Source organism: Sinohyriopsis cumingii, unplaced genomic scaffold (assembly GCF_028554795.1).
Source record: "Sinohyriopsis cumingii isolate HCF-2022 unplaced genomic scaffold, ASM2855479v2 utg000873l, whole genome shotgun sequence".
Lineage (NCBI taxonomy): Eukaryota > Metazoa > Mollusca > Bivalvia > Unionida > Unionidae > Sinohyriopsis > Sinohyriopsis cumingii.
In genome coordinates, this window is record NW_028315938.1 from 2,678,492 (window position 1) to 2,702,297 (window position 23,806).

General features: G+C 35.7%; 1 protein-coding gene across 2 annotated transcripts in view; it reads right to left on the reverse strand.

Moving 5' to 3' along the window:
* Nucleotides 1-23,806, reverse strand: part of LOC149773168 (E3 ubiquitin-protein ligase CHFR-like) — a 102,432-nt gene that overhangs the window by 19,417 nt on the left and 59,209 nt on the right. For both annotated transcript variants that reach the window (XM_089946724.1, XM_089946723.1), the window contains 4 exons: nucleotides 22,362-22,559; nucleotides 18,960-19,043; nucleotides 9,461-9,531; nucleotides 1,928-2,015 (listed from right to left, as the gene is read on the reverse strand). In XM_089946724.1, coding sequence (XP_089802850.1) covers nucleotides 1,928-2,015; nucleotides 9,461-9,531; nucleotides 18,960-19,043; nucleotides 22,362-22,559 — 441 coding nt within the window. The remainder of the gene's footprint in view (nucleotides 1-1,927; nucleotides 2,016-9,460; nucleotides 9,532-18,959; nucleotides 19,044-22,361; nucleotides 22,560-23,806) is intronic.

Below are 23,806 nucleotides of genomic sequence, written 5' to 3' on the forward strand. Positions count from 1 at the left end.
CAGTAGACAGACTGCAAATCAGGGCATCAGATCGACACAGTAGAAAGTCTACAAATCAAGGCATCAGCCTAGTACAGTAGACAGACTGCAAATCAGGGCATCAGATCGACACAGTAAAAAGTCTACAAATCAAGGCATCAGTCTAGTACAGAAGACAGACTGCAAATCAGGGCATCAAACTGACACAGTAAAAAGTCTACAAATCAAGGCATCAGTCCAACACAGAAGACAAACTGCAAATCAGGGCATCAGATTGACACAGTAAAAAGTCTACAAATCAAGGCATCAGTCCAACACAGAAGACAGACTGCAAATCAGGGCATCAAACTGACACAGTAGAAAGTCTACAAATCAAGGCATCAGCCTAGTACAGTAGACAGACTGCAAATTATGGCATCAGATTGACACAGTAAAAAGTCTACAAATCAAGTCATCAGCCTAGTACTGTAACAGTGGACAGACTGCAAATCAGGGCATCAGACTGACACAGTAAACAGTTGGCAAATCAAGGCATCAGTCCAGCACAGAAGACAGAGTGCAAATCAGGGCATTGGGCTCTCTGCTTTTCAGATTTATATGATGAATAGTCTGCTAAACAGGACATAAGACTGACATTGTGAATAGTTTGATAATCAGGGCTTCAGACTGACATAGTAAACAGTCTGCAAATCAAGACCTCGGTCCAGCACAGCAGACAGACTGCAAATCAGGGCATTGGGCTGTCTGCCAATCAGGGCATCATGCTTACACAGTATATAGCCTGCACTGCAAATCAGGGCATCAGGCTATCTGCCAATCAGGGCATCATGCTTACACAGTATATAGCCTGCATTGCAAATCAGGACATTTAGCTGTCTGCTAATCAGGGCATCATGCTTACACAGTATATAGCCTGCACTGCAAATCAGGGCATTGGGCTGTCTGCCAATCAGGGCATCATGCTTACACAGTTTATAGCCTGCACTGCAAATCAGGGAATTAGGCTGTCTGCCAATCAGGGCATCATGCTTACACAGTATATAGCCTGCATTGCAAATCAGGGCATTGGCCTGTCTGTAAATCAGGGTATTGTACTGACACAGTATATAACCTGCATTGCAAATCAGGGCATTGAGCTGTCTGCTAATCAGGGCATCATACTTACACAGTATATAGCCTGCATTGCAAATCAGGGAATTGGGCTGTCTGCTAATCAGGGCATCATGCTTACACAGTATATAGCCTGCACTGCAAATCAGGGCATCAGGCTATCTGCCAATCAGGGCATCAGGCTTACACAGTATATAGCCTGCATTGCAAATCAGGACATTTGGCTGTCTGCTAATCAGGGTATTCTACTGTCACAGTAAACAGCCTGTACATTAGTATCATAATCTTTATTACATAATTAGAGTTCTGAAGAAATATTGAATTTTCATCATTAATATATCTAGTTATAATATAGTATTTTAAAATATATGCACTATACATAATAAAATATTGATAAAACTGTGTATCTCTATTTATTCATAAATTTTTGAAATAGTTATCAATAGAGATATATGTATCTTTAAGATCCAGTTTTATGTATTTTATGTAATAAAATATCATTTGTCTATTCTGTATATGCATTTTTCCATGTCAATTATTCATTAAGGATTAAAACAACAAGAAAAAGATTAAAACAATTATGTGTAGTACAAATTTAAGCTATGTTGTCATCTTGTTTATGTCATGTTGTTTATATAATGTTATGTCCTCTTGTTTATGTCATGTTCTTTATAACATTGATCACTTAGAAACAGAACATGTTTCATGACATAAACAATGATATGCAATTCAGTTTGAATTCAATCTGATGAAGCAATCAAGCAAAATCAGTCACACATTCTATGTGTTGGTGTTATTTTTTTATCATTTAGTGGTATTATTTCTTTTATACACCTACCAGTACAACTGTACTTCCCCTCTTGCATCTTCTTTAAACAGCTACTCAGCATTTCTCTCACAGAAATATCATGGTCATCTAAGTACTTCTGTAAGAAAGAATGCAAAGATCTGACAAATCATACCAATAATAATTACATCATTGTAATCTTCAAGGAATACAAAGAACTTACAAAGAATACAATTTTTTAAAATCTATTATTATTATTATCACATCCTTGTATTCTTCACAAGGAATGCAAAGATCTGACAAATCATACCACTAACAATCACATCCTTGTATTCTTCACAAAGAATGCAAAGATCTGACAAATAATACCAATAATATTCACATCCTTGTATTCTTCACAAGGAATGCAAAGATCTGACAAATAATACCAATAATATTCACATCCTTGTATTCTTCACAAGGAATGCAAAGATCTGACAAATCATACCAATAATTATCATATATTATTATAATCACATCCTTGTATTCTTCACAAGGAATGCAAACATCTGACAAATCACAACAATGATTATCATGTATTGTTATAATCGCATCCTTGCATTTTTCACAATGAATGCAAAGATCTGACAAATCATACATTTGTTATAATCACATCCTTGTATTCTTCACAAGGAATGCAAAGAGCTGACAAATCATACATTTGTTATAATCATATCCTTGTATTCTTCACAAGGAATGCAAAGATCTGACAAATCATACCACTAACAATCACATCCTTGTATTCTTCACAAGGAATGCAAAGATCTGACAAATCACACCAATGATTATCATATATTATTATAATCGCATCCTTGTATTCTTCACAAGGAATGCAAAGATCTGACAAATCATACCAATAATTATCATATATTATTATAATCACATCCTTGTATTCTTCACAAGGAATGCAAAGATCTGACAAATCATACCAATAATTATCATATATTATTATAATCACATCCTTGTATTCTTCACAAGGAATGCAAAGATCTGACAAATCATACCAATAATTATCATATATTGTTATAATCACATCCTTGTATTCTTCACAAGGAATGCAAAGATCTGACAAATCATACCAATAATAATCACATCCTTGTATTCTTCACAAGGAATGCAAAGATCTGACAAATCATACTTTTAATTATCATCTAGTTCATAAGAACTAAGTTTCAGACATCACTGCCCTTCCATATTTGTCTATCTTAATTTTTCCCTTTTATAAACACTTGTATCGTTTATTATATTACTTTTCTGAGCAGTTGATTTTCAAAAGACATGGAAAGTCTGCATTATTTCTTTAAACTCATTTCCTTTGTGCAAGCCACCATGCCACATAATATAAGCAAAATTACATATTCTAAATTACACTAATTATTTGGCAATAATTTTCTCAGATTGAGGCTCTAGTCTACTGAGAATTATCTTCAGCATGACTTTGCTTGGGTAGCTGATGAGACTGATGATTCTGTGGTTTTGGCATAGCTGTAGGTTTCCTTTCATGGGTAGCTGATAAGACTGATGATTCTGTAGTTTTGGCATAGCTGTAGGTTTCCTTTCATAAGTAGCTGATGAGACTGATGATTCTGTAGTTTTGGCATAGCTGTAGGTTTCTTTGCTTGGGTAGCTGATAAGACTGATGATTCTATAGTTTTGTCATAGCTGTAGGTTTCCTTTCATAAGTAGCTGATGAGACTGATGATTCTGTAGTTTTGGCATAGCTGTAGGTTTCCTTTCATAAGTAGCTGATAAGACTGATGATTCTGTAGTTTTGGCATAGCTGTAGGTTTCCTTTCATAAGCAGCTGATGAGACTGATGATTCTGTAGTTCTGGCATAGCTGTAGGTTTCCTTGCTTGGGTAGGTGATGAGACTGATGAGTCTGTGGTTTTGGCATAGCTGTAGGTTTCTTTGCTTGGGTAGCTGATGAGACTGATGATTCTGTGGTTTTGGCATAGCTGCAGGTTTCCTTTCTTGGGGGAGCACGATGATCAATGACTGAGTACATGTGGTGGGCCATTTTCCCGTCTGCCGTATCATGCTGTAGATTATTGTTAGGACTGTGACTATTTCTTTTCTGCCTGCTTGAATGAGCTCTGCTAGTATGTTGTTAAGGCTTTCCTTTTCTTTAGTGACCAAAACAGACTAATTTCCAATATAAAGAACTGATGACTGAATTGATAGAATTGGAAATGCAAAATGTGTCACCAAGTTTGACCTGTTAAAAGGATTCTGGCTGATTCCACTTATGGATAGAGCAAAATAAATTTTGGTCTTTTGCAACTCCAGATGGATTCCACCAATACAAAGTGATGCCATCTGGTGTCTAGATTCCAGCACATAATGGACCTGTTAACATCTGATATAGATGGTAATGATGCATGCATCAAAGGTCACCTGGAAACTATCTGGAAATTTTTCATTTGCTTGAGTGAGTCAAATTTGACAATTAATTTAAGTAAAAGTGAGTTCCGCTAAACTGTGTTACATGTCTAGGGCATATTGTGGGGCATGTCTAGGACATATTGTGTCACATGTCTAGGGCATATTGTGGGGCATGTCTATGGCATATTGTGGGGCATGTCATGGGCATATTGTGGGGCATGTCTAGGGCATATTGTGGGCCATGTCTAGGGCATATTGTGTCACATGTCTAGGGCATATTGTGGGGCATGTCTATGGCATATTGTGGGGCATGTCATGGGCATATTGTGGGGCATGTCTAGGGCATATTGTGGGCCATGTCTAGGGCATATTGTGTCACATGTCTAGGGCATATTGTGTCACATGTCTAGAGCAAATTGTGGGGCATGTCTAGGGCATATTGTGGGGCATGTCATGGGCATATTGTGGGGTATGTCTAGGGCATATTGTTGGGCATGTCTAGGGCATATTGTGTCACATGTCTAGGGCATATTGTGGGGCATGTCTAGGGCATATTGTGGGGTGTGTCTAGGGCATATTGTGGGGCATGTCTAGGGCATATTGTGTCACATGTCTAGGGCATATTGTGGGGCATGTCTAGGGCATATTGTGTCACATGTCTAGGGCACATTCAGGGGCATGTCTACAGCATATTGTGTCACATGTCTACGGCATATTGTGTCACATGTTTAGGGCATATTGTGGGGCATGTCTAGGGCATATTGTGTCACATGTTTAGGGCATATTGTGGGGCATGTCTTGGGCATATTATGTCACATGTCTAGGGCATATTGTGTCACATGTCAAGGGCATATTGTGTCACATGTCTAGGGCATATTGTGGTGCATGGTCAAGTTGAGCATATATAATCTAAGGTTAAAGCTATCTCTTAGTTCCCTGTGCCAATCAGTAGAAAGCAACTGATGTGATTTTTGGGTATGGCTGGATTATATTGGAAAATTTTGCTAAAATTTTTCCTTACTCACTGGGCCTCTGGCCAATTTACTGAGAAAAGAGACCCAGATTTATTGGTCTGACATACATAAGAAGACCAAGTTTTATTGGTCTGGCATACATCAGGAAACCAAGTTTTATTGGTTTGGAATACATAAGGAGACACAGTTTTATTGGTCTGGCATAAATAAGGTAATCAAGTTTTATTGGTCTGGCTTATATCAGGAGACCAAGTTTTACTGGTCTGACATATATCAGGAGGCATTCAGTAAACTTTTTGTTAAGTTTTACAAAACTTGCTGGTTGTGCTTCTTTCTGTTGCTTAGTTTTGGCCAAAGAGTCACATCAGCAGTGTTTAACACAGTTACAATGTAACTATATGTTATTCTTTTGTAGTGTACCACATAAATTTACATTTGCACCCTGTTATTCTTTTGTAGTTTATAACACAGTTACACTGTCACAGTCTGTTATTCTCTTGTAGTGTATAACATAAAGTTACATTAACAGTTACACTGTCACAGTCTGTTATTCTCTTGTAGTGTATAACATAAAGTTACATTAATTTTTGCAGTCAGTTATTCATTTGTAGTGTATAACATAATGGATACAGAAACAGTCCAATGACAAACATTATCCCTTGCTGTGACCTTGACAATGAGGAAGGGAGCATGAATGAATACACAAGACACTGACAAGTCAATATATACTATAGGTGTGATGTGACTGAATACACAAGACACTGTCAAATCAATATATACTATAGGTGTGACTTGACTGAATACACAAGACACTAACAAGCCAATATATACTATAGGTGTGTGGTGTGACTGAATACATCAGACTGTCATATCAAGATATACTACAGTCGTGTGGTGTGACTAAATACACAAGACACTGACAAGTCAATATATAATATAAGTGTGCAGTGTGACTGAATACGCAAGACACTGACAAGTAAACATATACTATAGGTGTGGTGTGACTGAATACACAAGACACTGAAAAGTCAATATATAATATAAGTGTGCAGTGTGACTGAATACACAAGACACTGACAAGTAAATATATATAATAGGTGTGGTGTGACTGAATACACAAGACACTGACAAGCCAATATATACTATAGGTGTGTGATGTGACTGAATACATCAGACTGTCATGTCAAGATATACTACAGGCATGTGGTGTGACTAAATACACAAGACACTGACAAGTCAATATATGATATAAGTGTGCAGTGTGACTAAATAGGTGTGTGGTGTGACTGAATGCACAAGACACTGACAAGTCAATATACACTATAAATTTGTGGTGTGACTGAATAGACAAGACACTGACACATCAATATATACTATAGGTGTGTGGTGTGACTAAATACAGAAAGACGCTATCAAGTCAATATATATTATAGGTGTGTTGTGTGAGTGAATACACAAGACACTGACAAGTCAATATATAATATAGGTGTGTGGTGTGACTAAATACACACGACACTATCAAGTCAATATATACTATAGGTGTGTGGTGTGACTGAATACACAAGACACTGACAAGTCAATATATATTATACATGTATTTTGTGACTAAATACACAAGACACTGTCAGGTCAATATATACTATAGGTGTGTGGTGTGACTGAATACGCAAGACACTGACAAGTCAATATATATTATTAGTGTAGTGTGACTGAATACACAAGACACTGTCAAGTCAATATATACTATAGGTGTGACTGAATACACAAGACACTGACAAGTCAATATATATTATTAGTGTAGTGTGACTGAATACACAAGACACTGTCAAGTCAATATATACTATAGGTGTGTGGTGTGACTGAATACACAAGACACTGACAAGTCAATATATATTATACATGTGTTTTGTGACTAAATACACACGACACTATCAAGTCAATATATACTATAGGTGTGTGGTGTGACTGAATACACAACACACTGACAAGTCAATATATACTATTAGTGAAGTGTGACTGAATACACAAGACACTGACAAGTCAATATATAATATAGGTGTGTGGTGTGATTAAATAAACAAGACACTGACAAGTCAATATATACTATAGGTGTGGTGTGTGACTGAATACACATAACACTAACAAGTCAATATATACTAAATCTGTGTGGTGTGACTGAATACAACAGGCGTTGTCAGCACAAGATATACTATAGAAGTGGGCCCTGACTGAATACATCAGACACTGTCAACACAAGATATACTATAGAAGTGGGCCTTGACTGAATACATCAGACACTGTCAACATATATTAAAGGATAACATTTATTAATGAGGCTCAGTTCATTCAGAATTTATATCCAATTGATAGAGGTCACTGACTGATATATTTTTGCTAGATGTGACCTTGACCTTTAGGCACTGGTATTGTTATGGTATGCAACACTAAATATACATGATATATAGTTTCATTATAAAATATCTTCAGTGCTGAAAGTTACACACCATACAGGAATATAAAAATCACATTTACTTTTTCACATTCTGAAACCATGATCTTGAGGTAGGAGTCATGACAACTGTACATCACACACTGTCAAGGTCATGACCACTGTACATCGCACACTGTCAAGGTCATGACAGATACCTGGGCAAAGATTCATATGTTACAAATCCATGGTCTTAAACTAAGTAATGGAAAGAAGCAAAGGCAGGAAGTTTAGTAAAATCAACAAATAATTTAAACCTCTGTGTTACAAAGTGAAAATTTAAGAGGAACTTACAGCATTTTGAATTAAATCACAAATAATTCATAATGTTCTATCACAAGTCTAAAAGGATACAATGTTCTGAATTACTGCCAAATTTACATGTACAGAGGTGTCAATAGTCTTAAATAAGTTGATGTACCAACAGGCTTGATGTATCACAATAATATAATCCAGAATGTGTTTAAATGAATTCACAATTAATCCCTAAAATGTATCTTTATCCAAAATGTCAATGAGCACTTTGTAATTCCAATCATTATTTTAAATGAATTATTCTTTTAAAATTATATCTGAACTAAACTAAAAGTGATTCCACCAGACTGAGATTCAAACAGGAATAAATAATCACAACCAAAGACACAATATGATGATCAGCATCATAAGTTCGTTTCCAGAACTTTCTAAGGTCAACATATTTACAAACAGCATTTTAAAGTACAATCCATGAGCATGAAAATTTATCTAAAAATTTGTTTACAAATGATCATTAGCTTAAACCACAACCTACAATCATGGATAAAAGTTAAGCACATAACACTGATATACATAACACACAAATCTCTCCAACAACTACAATGTTATTGGCCAACAATCAACATGGATGGATGGATGGATGGATGGCTAGACCTAGACAATATCAAAACAAAATACATGGAACTTAAGATGGATCCATACAAAAATCTGACAAGTTTAGTAGACCGAAAGAATATTGTTGTTGTTGTTGTTGTTGTTGTAGGGTTTAATGCCTTTTTTCAGCACATGATAGACTATACAAGGCAGCCAGTATTAATAGTGGAAGAAGATCCTGGGAAAACCCCAGAAAGAACCACTGATCCACGAGAAGCTACTGGCAAGCTTTCTCACATACCCACATTGGCTGAATCCGAGACTCGAACCCACGCAGACAGAGGTGACATGTCAGTGATCCGTAATGGTGAGCACTTTAGATCACTCTGCCACTTGGGGCCCCCCGAAAGAATATAATAAGATATTTAACAATCTGATAGCACAATTTCTATTTCAGATCAATTTCACTTTCTGTATTAAAAAATACTCTGCAGTATTGATACAAGTATAAATAACATTCTGAGAGTTGCAAAACAAGGGCCTTGATAAAACTAACCTGCACATATTTTAGTCTGATTAAACTGTTTCCCTGTACATGAAAATCCAAGTCACAGTAATAAAGATAAACCATAAAAGCTTTGACAAAGACTACCATACTAATCTGCGGCAAAGACATTCCAGCATTTTTTATTGGTATATTACTAAATTTGCAATATTTTCTGAAGTACAAGCTTAAGAATATTTGACTCATAGAATATAATACCAATGTGTGGCATGGCAGTGGTGGTCCTGCACTTTCTATTGGATAGTTAATATGTTAATAAATGTGTAAGATTTTCTTACGTCTTACCTTTAGAATATTAGACTCATACTGATTATCCAGTACTATATAATCAAGACATTTCCTTCCAAAGTTCAAATCTGAAAGAAACATTAAATATTAAGACAATTTTAAAAAGAAACTGTCACACTATCAAGAATCTAGAACCCAAACAAAATGTAATCATACAACCCCAACTAAACCTAATAATGACACCCACAAATCTATCATAAATCAAGGACCCCAACTAAACCTAATAATGACACCCACAAAATCTATCATAAAAATCAAGGACCCCAACTAAACCTAATAATGACACCCACAAAATCTATCATAAAAATCAATGACCCCAACTAAACCTAATAATGACACCCACAAATCTATCATAAATCAAGGACCCCAACTAAACCTAATAATGACACCCACAAAATCTATCATAAAAATCAAGGACCCCAACTAAACCTAATAATGACACCCACAAAATCTATCATAAATCAAGGACCTCAACTAAATTTAATAATGACACCCACAAAATCTATCATAAATCAAGGACCCCAACTAAACCTAATGATGACACCCACAAAATCTATCATAAATCAAGGACCCCAACTAAACCTAATAATGACACCCACAAAATCTATCATAAATCAAGGACCTCAACTAAATTTAATAATGACACCCACAAAATCTATCATAAATCAAGGACCCCAACTAAACCTAATAATGACACCCACAAAATCTATCATAAAAATCAAGGACCCCAACTAAACCTAATAATGACACCCACAAAATCTATCATAAATCAAGGACCCCAACTAAACCTAATAATGACACCCACAAAATCTATCATAAATCAAGGACCTCAACTAAATTTAATAATGACACCCACAAAATCTATCATAAATCAAGCACCTCAACTAAACCTAATGATGACACCCACAAACTCTATCATAAATCAAGGACCTCAACTAAATTTAATAATGACACCCACAAATTCTATCATAAATCAAGGACCTCAACTAAACCTAATAATGACACCCACAAAATCTATCATAAATCAAGGACCCCAACTAAACCTAATAATGACACCCACAAAATCTATCATAAATCAAGCACCTCAACTAAACCTAATGATGACACCCACAAACTCTATCATAAATCAAGGACCTCAACTAAACCTAATAATGACACCCACAAACTCTATCATAAATCAAGGACCTCAACTAAATTTAATAATGACACCCACAAACTCTACCATAAATCAAGGACCTCAACTAAATTTAACAATGACACACACAAAATCTATCATAAATCAAGGACCTCAACTAAATTTAATCCTACCTCTAGAATCTTAACCTAATCCTAAATCCAGAACACAAACCAAATCTAATTATGAGTCAGAAACTCATACTAAATATAATCATGCATCTAGAATTCCATCTAAATCTAATCATGCATCTAGAACTCCATCTAAATCTAATCAAGCATCTTGAACTCCAACTAAATATAATCGTGCATCTAGAACTCCATCTAAATCTAATCATGCATCTAGAACTCCATCTAAATCTAATCATGCATCTAGAGTTCCAACTAAATATAATCATGCATCTAGAGTTCCAACTAAATATAATCATGCATCTAGAACTCCAACTATATATAATCATGCATCTAGAGTTCCAACTAAATATAATCATGCATCTAGAACTCCATCTAAATCTACTCATGCATCTAGAGTTCCAACTAAATATAATCATGCATCTAGAACTCCATCTAAATCTAATCATGCATCTAGAGTTCCAACTAAATATAATCATGCATCTAGAACTCCATCTAAATCTAACCATGCATCTAGAACTCCATCTAAATCTAATCATGCATCTAGAACTCCATCTAAATCTAATCATGCATCTAGAACTCCATCTAAATCTAATCATGCATCTAGAACTCCATCTAAATCAAATCATGCATCTAGAACTCCATCTAAATCTAATCATGCATCTAGAACTCCAACTAAATCTAATCATGCATCTAGAACTCCAACTAAATCTAATCATGCATCTAGAACTCCATCTAAATCTAATCATGCATCTAGAACTCCAACTATATATAATCATCCATCTAGAACTCCATCTAAATCTAATCATGCATCTAGAACTCCATCTAACTCTAATCATGCATCTAGAACTGCATCTAAATCAAATCATGCATCTAGAACTCCAACTAAATCTAATCATGCATCTAGAACTCCAACTAAATCTAATCATGCATCTAGAACTCCATCTAAATCTAACCATGCATCTAGAACTCCATCTAAATCTAATCATGCATCTAGAACTCCATCTAACTCTAATCATGCATCTAGAACTGCATCTAAATCAAATCATGCATCTAGAACTCCATCTAAATCTAATCATGCATCTAGAACTCCAACTAAATCTAATCATGCATCTAGAACTCAATCTAAATCTAACCATGCATCTAGAACTTCATCTAAATCTAATCATCCATCTAGAACTCCATCTAAATCTAATCATGCATCAAGAACTCCAACTATATATAATCATGCATCTAGAACTCCATCTAAATCTAATCATGCATCTAGAACTCCATCTAAATCTAATCATGCATCTAGAACTCCAACTAAATCTAATCATATTCTAGAATGCCATCTAAAGTCAATCATCAATCCAGACCACCAACTAAAGCTAAACATGAATCCAGACCCCCAACTAAAGGAAATCATGAATCCAGACCCCCAACTAAATATAATCATTATTTCAATCCCTAACACTTCAGTGGCCTAAGTAGGTGGAGTGTCTGCCTTGGATGCGGGAGGTCACAGGTTAGTATCACAGTGGAGTAATACCAAAGACTTTAAAAAAATGGTACTAACAGCTGTCTTACTAGGTGCTCAGCATTAAGAGGTTTGTGTTATGACTGGTTGGCCTGGTGTCAGAAAAATGTGACTGTGGTACACCACACTATATGTCTGCTGCATGACGCCCCAGTGCTAGACATCACTAAAAGCTGCAACACATGTTATGCATACTTAATTTGCATTGTTTGTTTGTTTGTTGGTTTGTTTTTTTTGCTTATTTTTAAATTTATTTCATCATATGGTATTGTAATGTATGTAAGACTTAACCTTGTCCAAAATCAAGTTTATTTTGTACTTGTTTGATTTTTAAAAAAATAATACATAGCTAAAATATTCTCTTTGTGTATTGGTTTAATATCAGGATCATTATTAATATAAGCAGGGTCTGGGTCTAGGTCATTGGAATTCCCTTGCAATTTAACTGGTGTACCTGGCATAGTCCAGGTCACATACTACAAATTTTGTAACAGACTTTCTAATAATAACTAACAATTTATTTTGCAAACATTTAGAACTTTCTAGAAGGTTATTTTCCATTAGGTAATTTTTTTATATAGAAAATGTTAATTGTGACCTGAGATCAAGTGGAAGACAACATAATCTTGTTATTGGAAAGAGCATTCATTCATTCTTTAAGACTTAGCCAAATAAATTTTGTATTATTGTTGTGTCCAGAAATGTGTGTGTGTGTGATTTGGATTTTTAACATAGCTTTAAAATAAATTCTGTCATACTGCTACCATGTCTGCAGTGTGGCAGTTTATAGCAATGTCTAGCACTGTTGCATCATGCCACAGACATGTGGCATCATGTCCCACCCAGTCCCATTATCCTGATCCCAGGCTGACCAGTCCTCACACTAACCTCTAAATGCTAAGCGCCTAGCAAGGTAGTTGTTAGTAGCATTTTTATAAGTCTTTGGTTCGAACAAGCAACCTCCTGTATCCAAGACGGATGCTCTAACCAATTAGGCCACCAGAGTGATGTATTCTAGGTAAATAAATCATTTATTGAATTCAGATCCCGAGTGAAATATAATCATGAATCCAGATCTCCAACTAAAGCTAATCATGAATTCAGAATGCCAACTAAATATACCAGAATCCCATCTGCACATAATCATACATCTAGAACCCCAACTAGATCTAATAATGTATTTACAACCTAAATCTGATTATACATCTAGAACCCCAACTAGATCTAATAATGAATCTACAACCTAAATCTGATCATACATCTAGAACCCCAACTAGATCTAATAATGAATCTACAACCTAAATCTGATCATACATCTAGAACCCCAACTAGATCTAATAATGTATTTACAACCTAAATCTGATCATACATCTAGAACCCCAACTAGATCTAATAATGAATCTACAACCTAAATCTGATCATACATCTAGAACCCCTACTAGATCTAATAATGAATCTACAACCTAAATCTGATCATACATCTAGAACCCCTACTAGATCTAATAATGAATCTACAACCTAAATATGATCATACATCTAGAACCCCTACTAGATCTAACAATGTATCTACAACCTTAATCTGTTCATACATCTAGAACCCCAACTAGATCAAATAATGTATCTACAACCTAAATATGATAATACATTTAGAACCCCATCTAGATCTAATAATGTATCTACGACCTAAATCTGATCATACATCTAGAACCCCAACTAGATCTAATAATGAATCTACAACCTAAATCTGATCATACATCTAGAACACCTACTAGATCTAATAATGTACCTGCAACCTAAATATGATCATACATCTAGAACCCCTACTAGATCTAACAATGTATCTACAACCTTAATCTGTTCATACATCTAGAACCCCAACTAGATCTAATAATGTATCTACAACCTAAATATGATAATACATTTAGAACCCCATCTAGATCTAATAATGTATCTACGACCTAAATCTGATCATACATCTAGAACCCCAACTAGATCTAATAATGAATCTACAACCTAAATCTGATCATACATCTAGAACCCCAACTAGATCTAATAATGTATTTACAACCTAAATCTGATCATACATCTAGAACCCTAATAATGAATCTACAACCTAAATCTGATCATACATCTATAACCCCTACTAGATCTAATAATGAATCTACAACCTAAATCTCATCATACATCTAGAACCCCTATTAGATCTAATAATGTACCTACAACCTAAATCTGATCATACATCTATAACCCCTACTAGATCTAATAATGTACCTACAACCTAAATATGATCATACATCTAGAAACCCAACTAGATCTAATAATGTATTTACAACCTAAATCTGATCATACATCTAGAACCCCAACTAGATCTAACAATGGATCTACAACCTTAATCTGATCATACATCTAGAACCCCAACTAGATCTAATAATGTATCTACAACCTAAATATGATCATACATTTAGAACCCCATCTAGATCTAATAATATATCTACAACCTAAATATGATCATACATTTAGAACCCCATCTAGATCTAATAATGTATCTACAACCTAAATATGATCATACATTTAGAACCCCTACTAGATCTAATAATGTATCTACAACCTAAATCTGGTCATACATCTAGAACCCCAACTAGATCTAACAATGTACCTACAACCTAAATCTGATCATACATTTAGAATCCCAACTAGATCTAATAATATATCTACAACCTTAATCTGATCTCTAGATCTAATAATGTATCTACAACCTAAATATGATCATACATCTAGAAACCAAAATAATCCATATCATGAATCAAGACTCCCAAGTAAATCTAAACACAGGTCTAGAACTAAATCTACTATTACATTTTCTTGTGTTTGCATTAAGCTAAAATCATATTTATTTCTTAAGCGTATATCGATATTGCTTATTTTTTTTGTCCATGATTGGAGATTATTTTTTAGATTGTAATGATCGTGTATAAACAACATATTACATATTTAATTTTTATTCATCATTGTAGAGCATATTTTAACATAATGATGCCATAAACAGGTTATCTGTGTTCAGGTTTTAGACCCAACCTTGACAATGAACCAGCATAAAATTTGAGGCATGATTAAGTACTGTAATGTATGTCATATGGTAATGATGTGCAATATAGAGCCATAATAGAGCCGTGGAGATGCATATAAGGAGATAAGTGAAGAATTATTCCTATTCCTATTTCTGTTCTTATTTTGTATGTTCATCTGCAGATGCATTTAGATTTTATTTGAGAGGAATCATTTATTAAAATTATTTATTGGAATTACAAACTGCTAATATGACTTTCAGGACTAAGTGCTATTTTGCAATTATTGTGAATTCATTCAAAGACATTCTGGACAATGCCACAGTGATACTTCAAGACTGTTGGCACTTCAGCACATTCAAGGCTATTGGTAATCAGCGTAATAATAATAATAATGAGGACTTTGTATAGTGCCTAATCTTTAGAAGCTCTAAGCTCTTTACAACATTAGACAACACCTATAAAATAAAAAACATATAATAATATTAGTACAAAAACAAACACCATGAAATTAGAAAAACATTAAAAAATAAAAGACAAGCTAAGAATATTTCAGGTAGGAAACATTATTAGGTCTTTAAATTTGTTCTGGCAGTCGAAATAAGTGAGTTTTGAGAGCCCTCTTGAATGTGATCACTGTGTCTTTGTGTCCAAGTTCAGTGGGCAATTCATTCCATGTTGCTGGGCCTTGGTATGCAAAAGAACACTGTCCATATGACTTTGTTTTCATAGTGGGAATAATGAGTATACGATTGTCAGAAGAGGAGCGTAAGTATCTTGCTGGTGTGTACACATGGGTGAGATCGGATAGGTATGTTGGACTAGAGTACGACAGTGAAACGTAGCACAAATTTTGTGTTTGATTCTAGATCGAATGGATAGCCAGTGTAGGGTACAGAGCAGCAGGGAGGTGTGCTCTGATCATGGTACTCTAAGTATGATCCGAGCAGCTGTGTTTTGAACTTTTTGAAGTTTCTGGAGTAGATATTGAGATGAACCAGACAGAACTGAGTTACAATAGTCCAGTCTTGAAAGTACTAATGAACACACAAGTGTTTTAGTGGCATCAACTGAAAGATATTTGCGAATTGAGCTGATGCATCTCAGCTCAAGATATGCAGCCTTGCATATGTTCATGACATGTTGGTGCAATGTGAGAGTACTGTCCAGAGTAACACCTAGGTTTCGTACTGATTGTGTGAATTTAATGTTGGTGTTGCTGATATTTATTATTTGAGGTAAAGGATGTGAATGATAAAGTCTTTGTGTTGTGATCAGAATGGCCTTAGTTTTATCATCATTCATCTGCAGCTTGTTACATGTCATCCATGATTTCACATCAGAAATGTACCTCTCTACACCTTGGATGGTAGCATCAACTTCAGTTGGGTGGCTAGATTTGTATATTTGGGTGTCATCAGCATACAATTGGTGAGACACTGGATGACAATCTATGACACTTGAGAGCGGCTGAGTGTACAGAATGAAGAGAACAGGTCCAAGAACAGACCCCTATTGAACACCACAACATACATCAACTGGGCTGGAGTGTATTCCATTTGCAGATACAATTTGTCCTGTTGACCAAGTATGACTTGAACCACAGTAAGGCTGTATCATGAATGCCAAATAAATGTTGGAGATGGTGAAGTAATATATCATGGTCTATTGTGTCAAATGCTGCAGACAAATCAGGGAGGGTGAGGACTGAAATCTTTCCGTTATCCAACGCAGAGAGAATGTCATTAACTACTTTTAGAAGAGTAGTTTCAGTACTGTGGCAAGGGCAATATGCAGATTGTACATTGTTAAAAAGACTGTTTGAATTTAGATGAGATACAAGCTGGGATAGAACAACCTTTTCTAAGATTTTTTATATGAATGGGAGATTAGAAACTGGGTGGTAGTTCTTTAAATCGTCATAGTCTAGTGTTGGTTTCTTCAGCAGAGGCTTTACAATGGCAGTTTTGAAAAATGATGGGAATTCCCCAGATGAGAGAGAGGTATTAATAACATCAGTTAGTGAAGGCAATACTGGATCTAAGCACTCAAGCAGCAGTGATGTTAGAATTGGATCAAGTTCACATGACTTTGGTGCACTCTTCATCACGATTGTATGTAGAAAATCCATAGAGACAGGTTCAAATGCTGCTAATGGTTGCCGCTCAAATTCTGTATCCCAACTGTATGGTGAGACAAGTCAACTGAAATTGTGGTGTCAAGCTTATCTCTAATGGTTTGTACTTTGTCACAGAAGAAATCTGCATACATGTCCAGAAGGTCGGCTGGAGAGAAGGTAGTTGGAAGTGGTGTTGATTTGTTCCTTGACATTAGCTTGCTAGTAATCTCGAAGAGCTCTTTGCAGCTGGAACTTTCCATGATCTTAGTAGTATAGTGGGCTGATTTCGCTGAATGGACTATATTTGTGACATTCGTCTTAGCGGCTTCATAGATTTGCTTATGAATAGTGAGTCTGGTGGAAAGCCAGAGCCTCTCAGCTTTACGGCGGTCTCTTTTAGCAGTGTGAAGCTGGTCCCCAACACTCACTGCTATACCATGGAGAACACTTTTGAATTGATACTTTGCACTTGGTAGCTGGGGCATGTTTGTCAAGCAATGAACGCAAACAGTTATCGATTTGTTCTGCGGTAGGAGGTAAACAAGTTGTTAGGTTAGCCTGGATGTTGTGTATTAGTTTGGCTCTTGTTATCAAACGGAGGTTTCTCTTAGTAGCAGGTAAAGGTTAGGGACTGATACGTCCAGATGGCATATAATGCAGAGTTGATCTGATGCAAGGTCATGGGATACCAGGGAGGACCACAGAATGTTATCATCAGGTCTATGAAGAATCCAGTATAAATGTGACCATGTTTATGGGTGGGTTGGTTAACTGACTGTTTGAGGTTGAAAACATTAATGGAATCTATGAGTTTTGATGTATTTGAGTTTCTGGGACAGTGAAAGTGAAAGTTGAATTCAAGGCTGTTGGTAATCAGGATATTCAAGACTATTGGTAATCAGCATATTCAAGGCTATTGGTAATCAGCATATTCAATACTATTGGTAGTCAACATATTCTAGGATATTGGTAATCAGCACATTCAAGGATATTGGTAATCAGCACATTCAAGGATACTGGTAATCAGCACATTCAAGGTTATTGGTAATCAGCACATTCAAGGCTATTTGTAATCAGCATATTCAGGGTTATTGGTAATCAGCACATTCAAGGTTATTGAATTCACAGTTTACCGGGATATATAAATGTTTAAGTGTACATATATGCATGCATGCATCTATACATACACACATACATACATACATACATACATACATACATACATACATGCATACAGACATACATACATACATACATACATACATACATGCAGACAGACAGACAGACAGACATAAAACATGCATATATATTGTGCAAATGCACATCCATCATATTCATTGTTATGAATATTTCCTTAATGAAATTGAAAGTAATTAGAAAAGTTAACATTCTAGTGTATTAAATTTTATATGTTACCATTTTTCTTAAACAACAATATATAAAGAAAAAACTTGTATTTTTTAATACGGTATCAATGTCATTATGATTTACCTTTGAATTTGGCAAGACATCCCAGGCAATCAGCTTTACGACAACCCCAATATGCATGACAGTAGGCCCGGAAGCATATGGAACCTGAAATCCACAGAACATGTAAAAAACACAGCTATGTACAGCCCATCATGGAAATTAGATACAGTGAAACCTCTGGAAACCAAATACTCATGGTACTGAGATGTCCAGTTTTCAGAGGGTTTGGTATTTATAAGTGCTGACAGAGGACAGTGCACTTTGGTGACCTGTTGAATAAATGACTTCAAATCAGGAAAGTCCAACTGAGATTGAATTTCAAGTGTAAAAGGACATAAAATATCAATTGCCTTGGATTGTTCCTGTCAAAAATGATTCCACTAAACGCTGGCTTTTAATTTGGTATCATTAAATGCTGGCTTTAACTTTTGTATCATTAAATGCTGGCTTTAAATTTGGTATCATTAAATGCTGGCTTTAAATTTGGTATCAACTCCATTATTTTCATACTCGTATCACTGAGACTGCCAATTTTCTGAATCCTAAATCTTTACTCCGAGTTAATTTCCATGGGCTTAGGAACTGCTTTCCACAGCCGTATCATAATGTCTTTGTCTTTTAGAGGCAGTTCAACAGGTTGCTGACTGACTGGTGGTTTGCATGATGATTTCATTAAATGTTCAAATACAGTGTGGTAAATGAACTTATTATGGGACCTGACTGCAGTTTCCTTTCTTGTGTAATGTATATATACACAGTAGTTATTTGATCAAAAAGGAATTTTCAAATAACTTTGAGTAACTGTCACTGCTTCTGAGAAACTTTCTTTGATCTTCATAACATGAAAGCAATTGAATTGTACATCTGTAATTGTTTGCTTAATCAGCCAATTGTGAATTCATAAACAAACAATTGTCTGTGTGATTATTTTTTTTGCATCTGTATTAAATGGTGTCATTTGACTCTATACAGATACTTCACCAATACACCAAAATTAGCACAGCATATTGAGCAATACTTGCCATGTCAATTGTCTGACTATGACACTTCTCACAGTGTGATTTGTACAGGTAGCAAGGTGGACACAACATTTATTTCAGAGGTGTGTTTACATTAAATTTCAAGAATATCTCTGGTATCCAGAATGTGTAGGTAGCAGTTTGTATAAGTTTTTATAAGAAATAATTCATTAAGTAAAATCAAAATGGTCAATTTATAGAGACATATTTTCAGAAATTTACCTGAAATAAGACAATTTAGCTAGAGAAAGATAAATGTATGCTGATTCTACATTCCAAATCTGAAGATGGTGGGATTACATGGTAGGAAATAAAAAAATCAAATGACTTTACAAATGAGGCTAGTCAAGGGTGTGGACAGAAAAAAGAACAGACAAGCATACAAACACCAAAGTGATAGCTATATAGAGCTTCCATAAAGTCAGGCTCAACAAAACAAAAACAAATAGAAGCAAATACAAGTGAATGATCCTGTGAGCTCAAGTTTCCAGTTTCAACCAAGTTACTGCTGGACATGAATTCTACTACTCTGCTGGACATGAACTATATTACACTGCTGGACATGAACTATATTACATTGCTGGAAAAGAATTCTGCCACACTGCTGGGTATGAATTCAGCTACACTGCTGGGCTTGAACTCTACTACACTGCTGGGCATGAACTCAGCTACATTGCTAGGCATAAATTCAGCTACACTGCTGGGCATGAACTCTTTTACACTGCTGGGCATGAAGTCTACTACACTGCTGGGTATGAACTCTGCTACACTGCTGGGCACAAACTCCATTACACTGCTGGGCATGAAGTCTACTACACTGCCGTGTATGAACTCTGCTACACTGCTGGGCATGAACTCTGCTACACTGCTGGACATGAAGTCAGCTTCACTACTCAGCAAGAATATGCTAAGTACTCTTGTACAGAGAGCTTCTTAGTCTGCAATTCTAACTTTCATTTTCCAATTTGCATTCATGGTCTTAGAAATGCATCCTGATTTTGAGCTTATCAGTTCCATTTACCATTTTGTCATTCTGCATTCCTGGTTTCATAAATGCATCCTGAGTTTGTGTTTATCACTTCCATTCATCATTTGTAATTTTGCTTTCATGGTCTCAGAAATACATTCTGATTTTGTGTTTATCACTTCTATTCATCATTTTGTTTAACTTTTAGTAGTTTAGAATGCATCAAAGTGCATCTACTAAAGTCTGGTTTTCAATGTTTTGGAAGTGTTAAAAGAAGAAAACTAGTGAACCAGAGATAATGTCATCACACCTATGGTGGTTGTTACATCTTCTCAGATAAAAACCATGGCACTGCTTGTAAGGAATGATACATTGTCTATGAGAACTATGGCACAGCTTGTAAGGAATGATACATTGTCTATGAGAACTATGGTACAGCTTGTAATAAGTGATACATTGTCTATGAGAACTATTGTAAAGCTTGTAAGAAATGATACATTGTCTATAACAACCAAGGCACAGCTTGTAAGGAATGATACATTGTCTATGAGAACTATGGCACAGCTTGTAAGGAATGATACATTGTCTATGAGAAATATGGTACAGCTTGTAAGAAATGATACATTGTCTATGAGAACTATGGTACAGCTTGTAAGAAATGATACATTGTCTATAAAAACCAAGGCACAGCTTGTAAGGAATGATACATTGTCTATGAGAACTACGGCACAGCTTGTAAAGAATGATACATTGTCTATAAGAACCATGGCACAGCTTGTAAGAAATGATACATTGACTATAAAAACCAAGGCACAGCTTGTAAAGAATAATACAATGTATATGAGAACTATGGCACAACTTGTAAGGAATGATACACTGTCTATGAGAACTATGGTACAGCTTGTAAGAAATGATAAATTGTCTATACAAACCATGGCACAGCTTGTAAGAAATGATACATTGTCTATAAAAACCAAGGCAGAGCTTGTAAGGAATGATACATTGTCTATAAAAACCATGGCACAGCTTGAAAGGAATGGTACATTGTCTATAAGAATCATGGCACAGCTTGTAAGGAATGATACATTGTCTATAAGAACCATGGCACAGCTTGAAAGGAATGGTACATTGTCTATAAAAAACATTTATTTTAAGGGTAAAATTACCCATTTCTGAGTCTTTAAATTGTAAACTGTAGTGAGCACCTACACTGCTGAGCATAAATGAGTACTTACAGTGTGATCAGTACCGATTGGTTACACAGCTAATCAGAAATTCTGACTCACACATTAATGTTGGAATGATTACTTATGCAATTGAGAAGGGATGAGTACTGCAATGTTGAGCAAATATGGATATTTACAATGTTGAGCCAGAGCACTTACAAAATTAAGCAGGAATGATTACTTACACAACTGAGCATGAGTGAGTACTTACACTGCTGAGCAGGGATATTGTCAGGATTTCTAACATGTTCAGCTCTCCTATCTGGCATGGGTTGCAGACAACACTGACAGAGAACATGGGTCTGGAGGGGGCTACATGTGTAAGGAGGAGCATCAGCCATAACTTTCTCATCAGTTCTCTTAACATTTTCACCACCAACTACTGTACTGGAGGATGCGTCATCTATTTCTGAAATAACATTTTAACTTGAATTGTGAAAAGAAGATTTAAATCAATTTGCTACTTAAAAGTAAACAAAAAACTGTATCTTAAGAAAGCAAACTTTCTAAGTAAATTGTTTTTCTTCAAGAATACTTACCCAATTACTTTAATATTATCAATATTAGCCTGCTATCTCATGAATCCAGCCCTACATAAAGATGAAAATCATCCTTATCTGTCCATCTTATATAGACAAAGGGCAAAAACCAATGCCTATTACCTCCCCTTACCACCAGCAGGTGTCACTAGTTTTTATGGGGAGCAATATACCAACAAGGATGCTCGCATGGCAGTATGGTTGGGAGGGTCTGTAATGTGCTTGGGAGGGTATTCTTGGAGAAACACAATATGTTTTAAAATGTTTTCTCTCCTTCAAATACATTCCCCAACCACATACATTAGGAGAATAAGTAACAGGAAAAGGGAATGCTAAGCATCTGATCTCTAACATTAGGTATCCTTCTAAGGAAAGATGGCTGGTTTCCCCATGCTAATGAAAACCAATTCAACTATTTACATAATCAACATAGTCTAGGGTCACTTGATCTGTGGCTGTTACGAAGATAATTATTGAAATATTGTTACTTAAAACATTTCACTGGTTAATTCAGTAAAGCAGTTAGGCTGCGTTGTTTTATTTAGGTATGATGGTCATCTGGGCTGCCACCATCAGACCTAACTGATTCAAGGTTTGCCTCTGCAATGCTAAATCTCTGAGCTTAAAACTCCTGAAGGTTGACTCTACATGCCTGCCAACAACATCTACTACATCTCTGACAGAAATGTTATGTTCAAACACAAGGCTCATAGAGATTGCTCTAATCTTCATGATGCGACTCTAATCTTCGGAGATCTCCAAGTATGCCAAGTGTATAACCCGTCTGAGCCATGAAGCAAGGGCTTGAGGGGTGATATCCAAGTATGCCAAGTATGAAACCCATTTCAGCCAAGAAGCAAGGGCTTGAGGGGTGATATCCTGTTTCCTAGCTTCCAATGGAAGAAAGAGGCGCTTGTGCATGCCATGACTTGTCTCTGTGCATTTCAAGTAGTGCTTGAGTGCAGGATGGCCACTGTTCTCTCTACCTGTCTATGGAAGAAAGTGAGTGAATGATGACTCTCTGATTGCCGAAAGACAGTAACCTATTTTTGGATATAGTCTGGTTGTGTCAATAGGACCACTGGACCATCCAATCTGAACTGAAGATAGTTTGGGT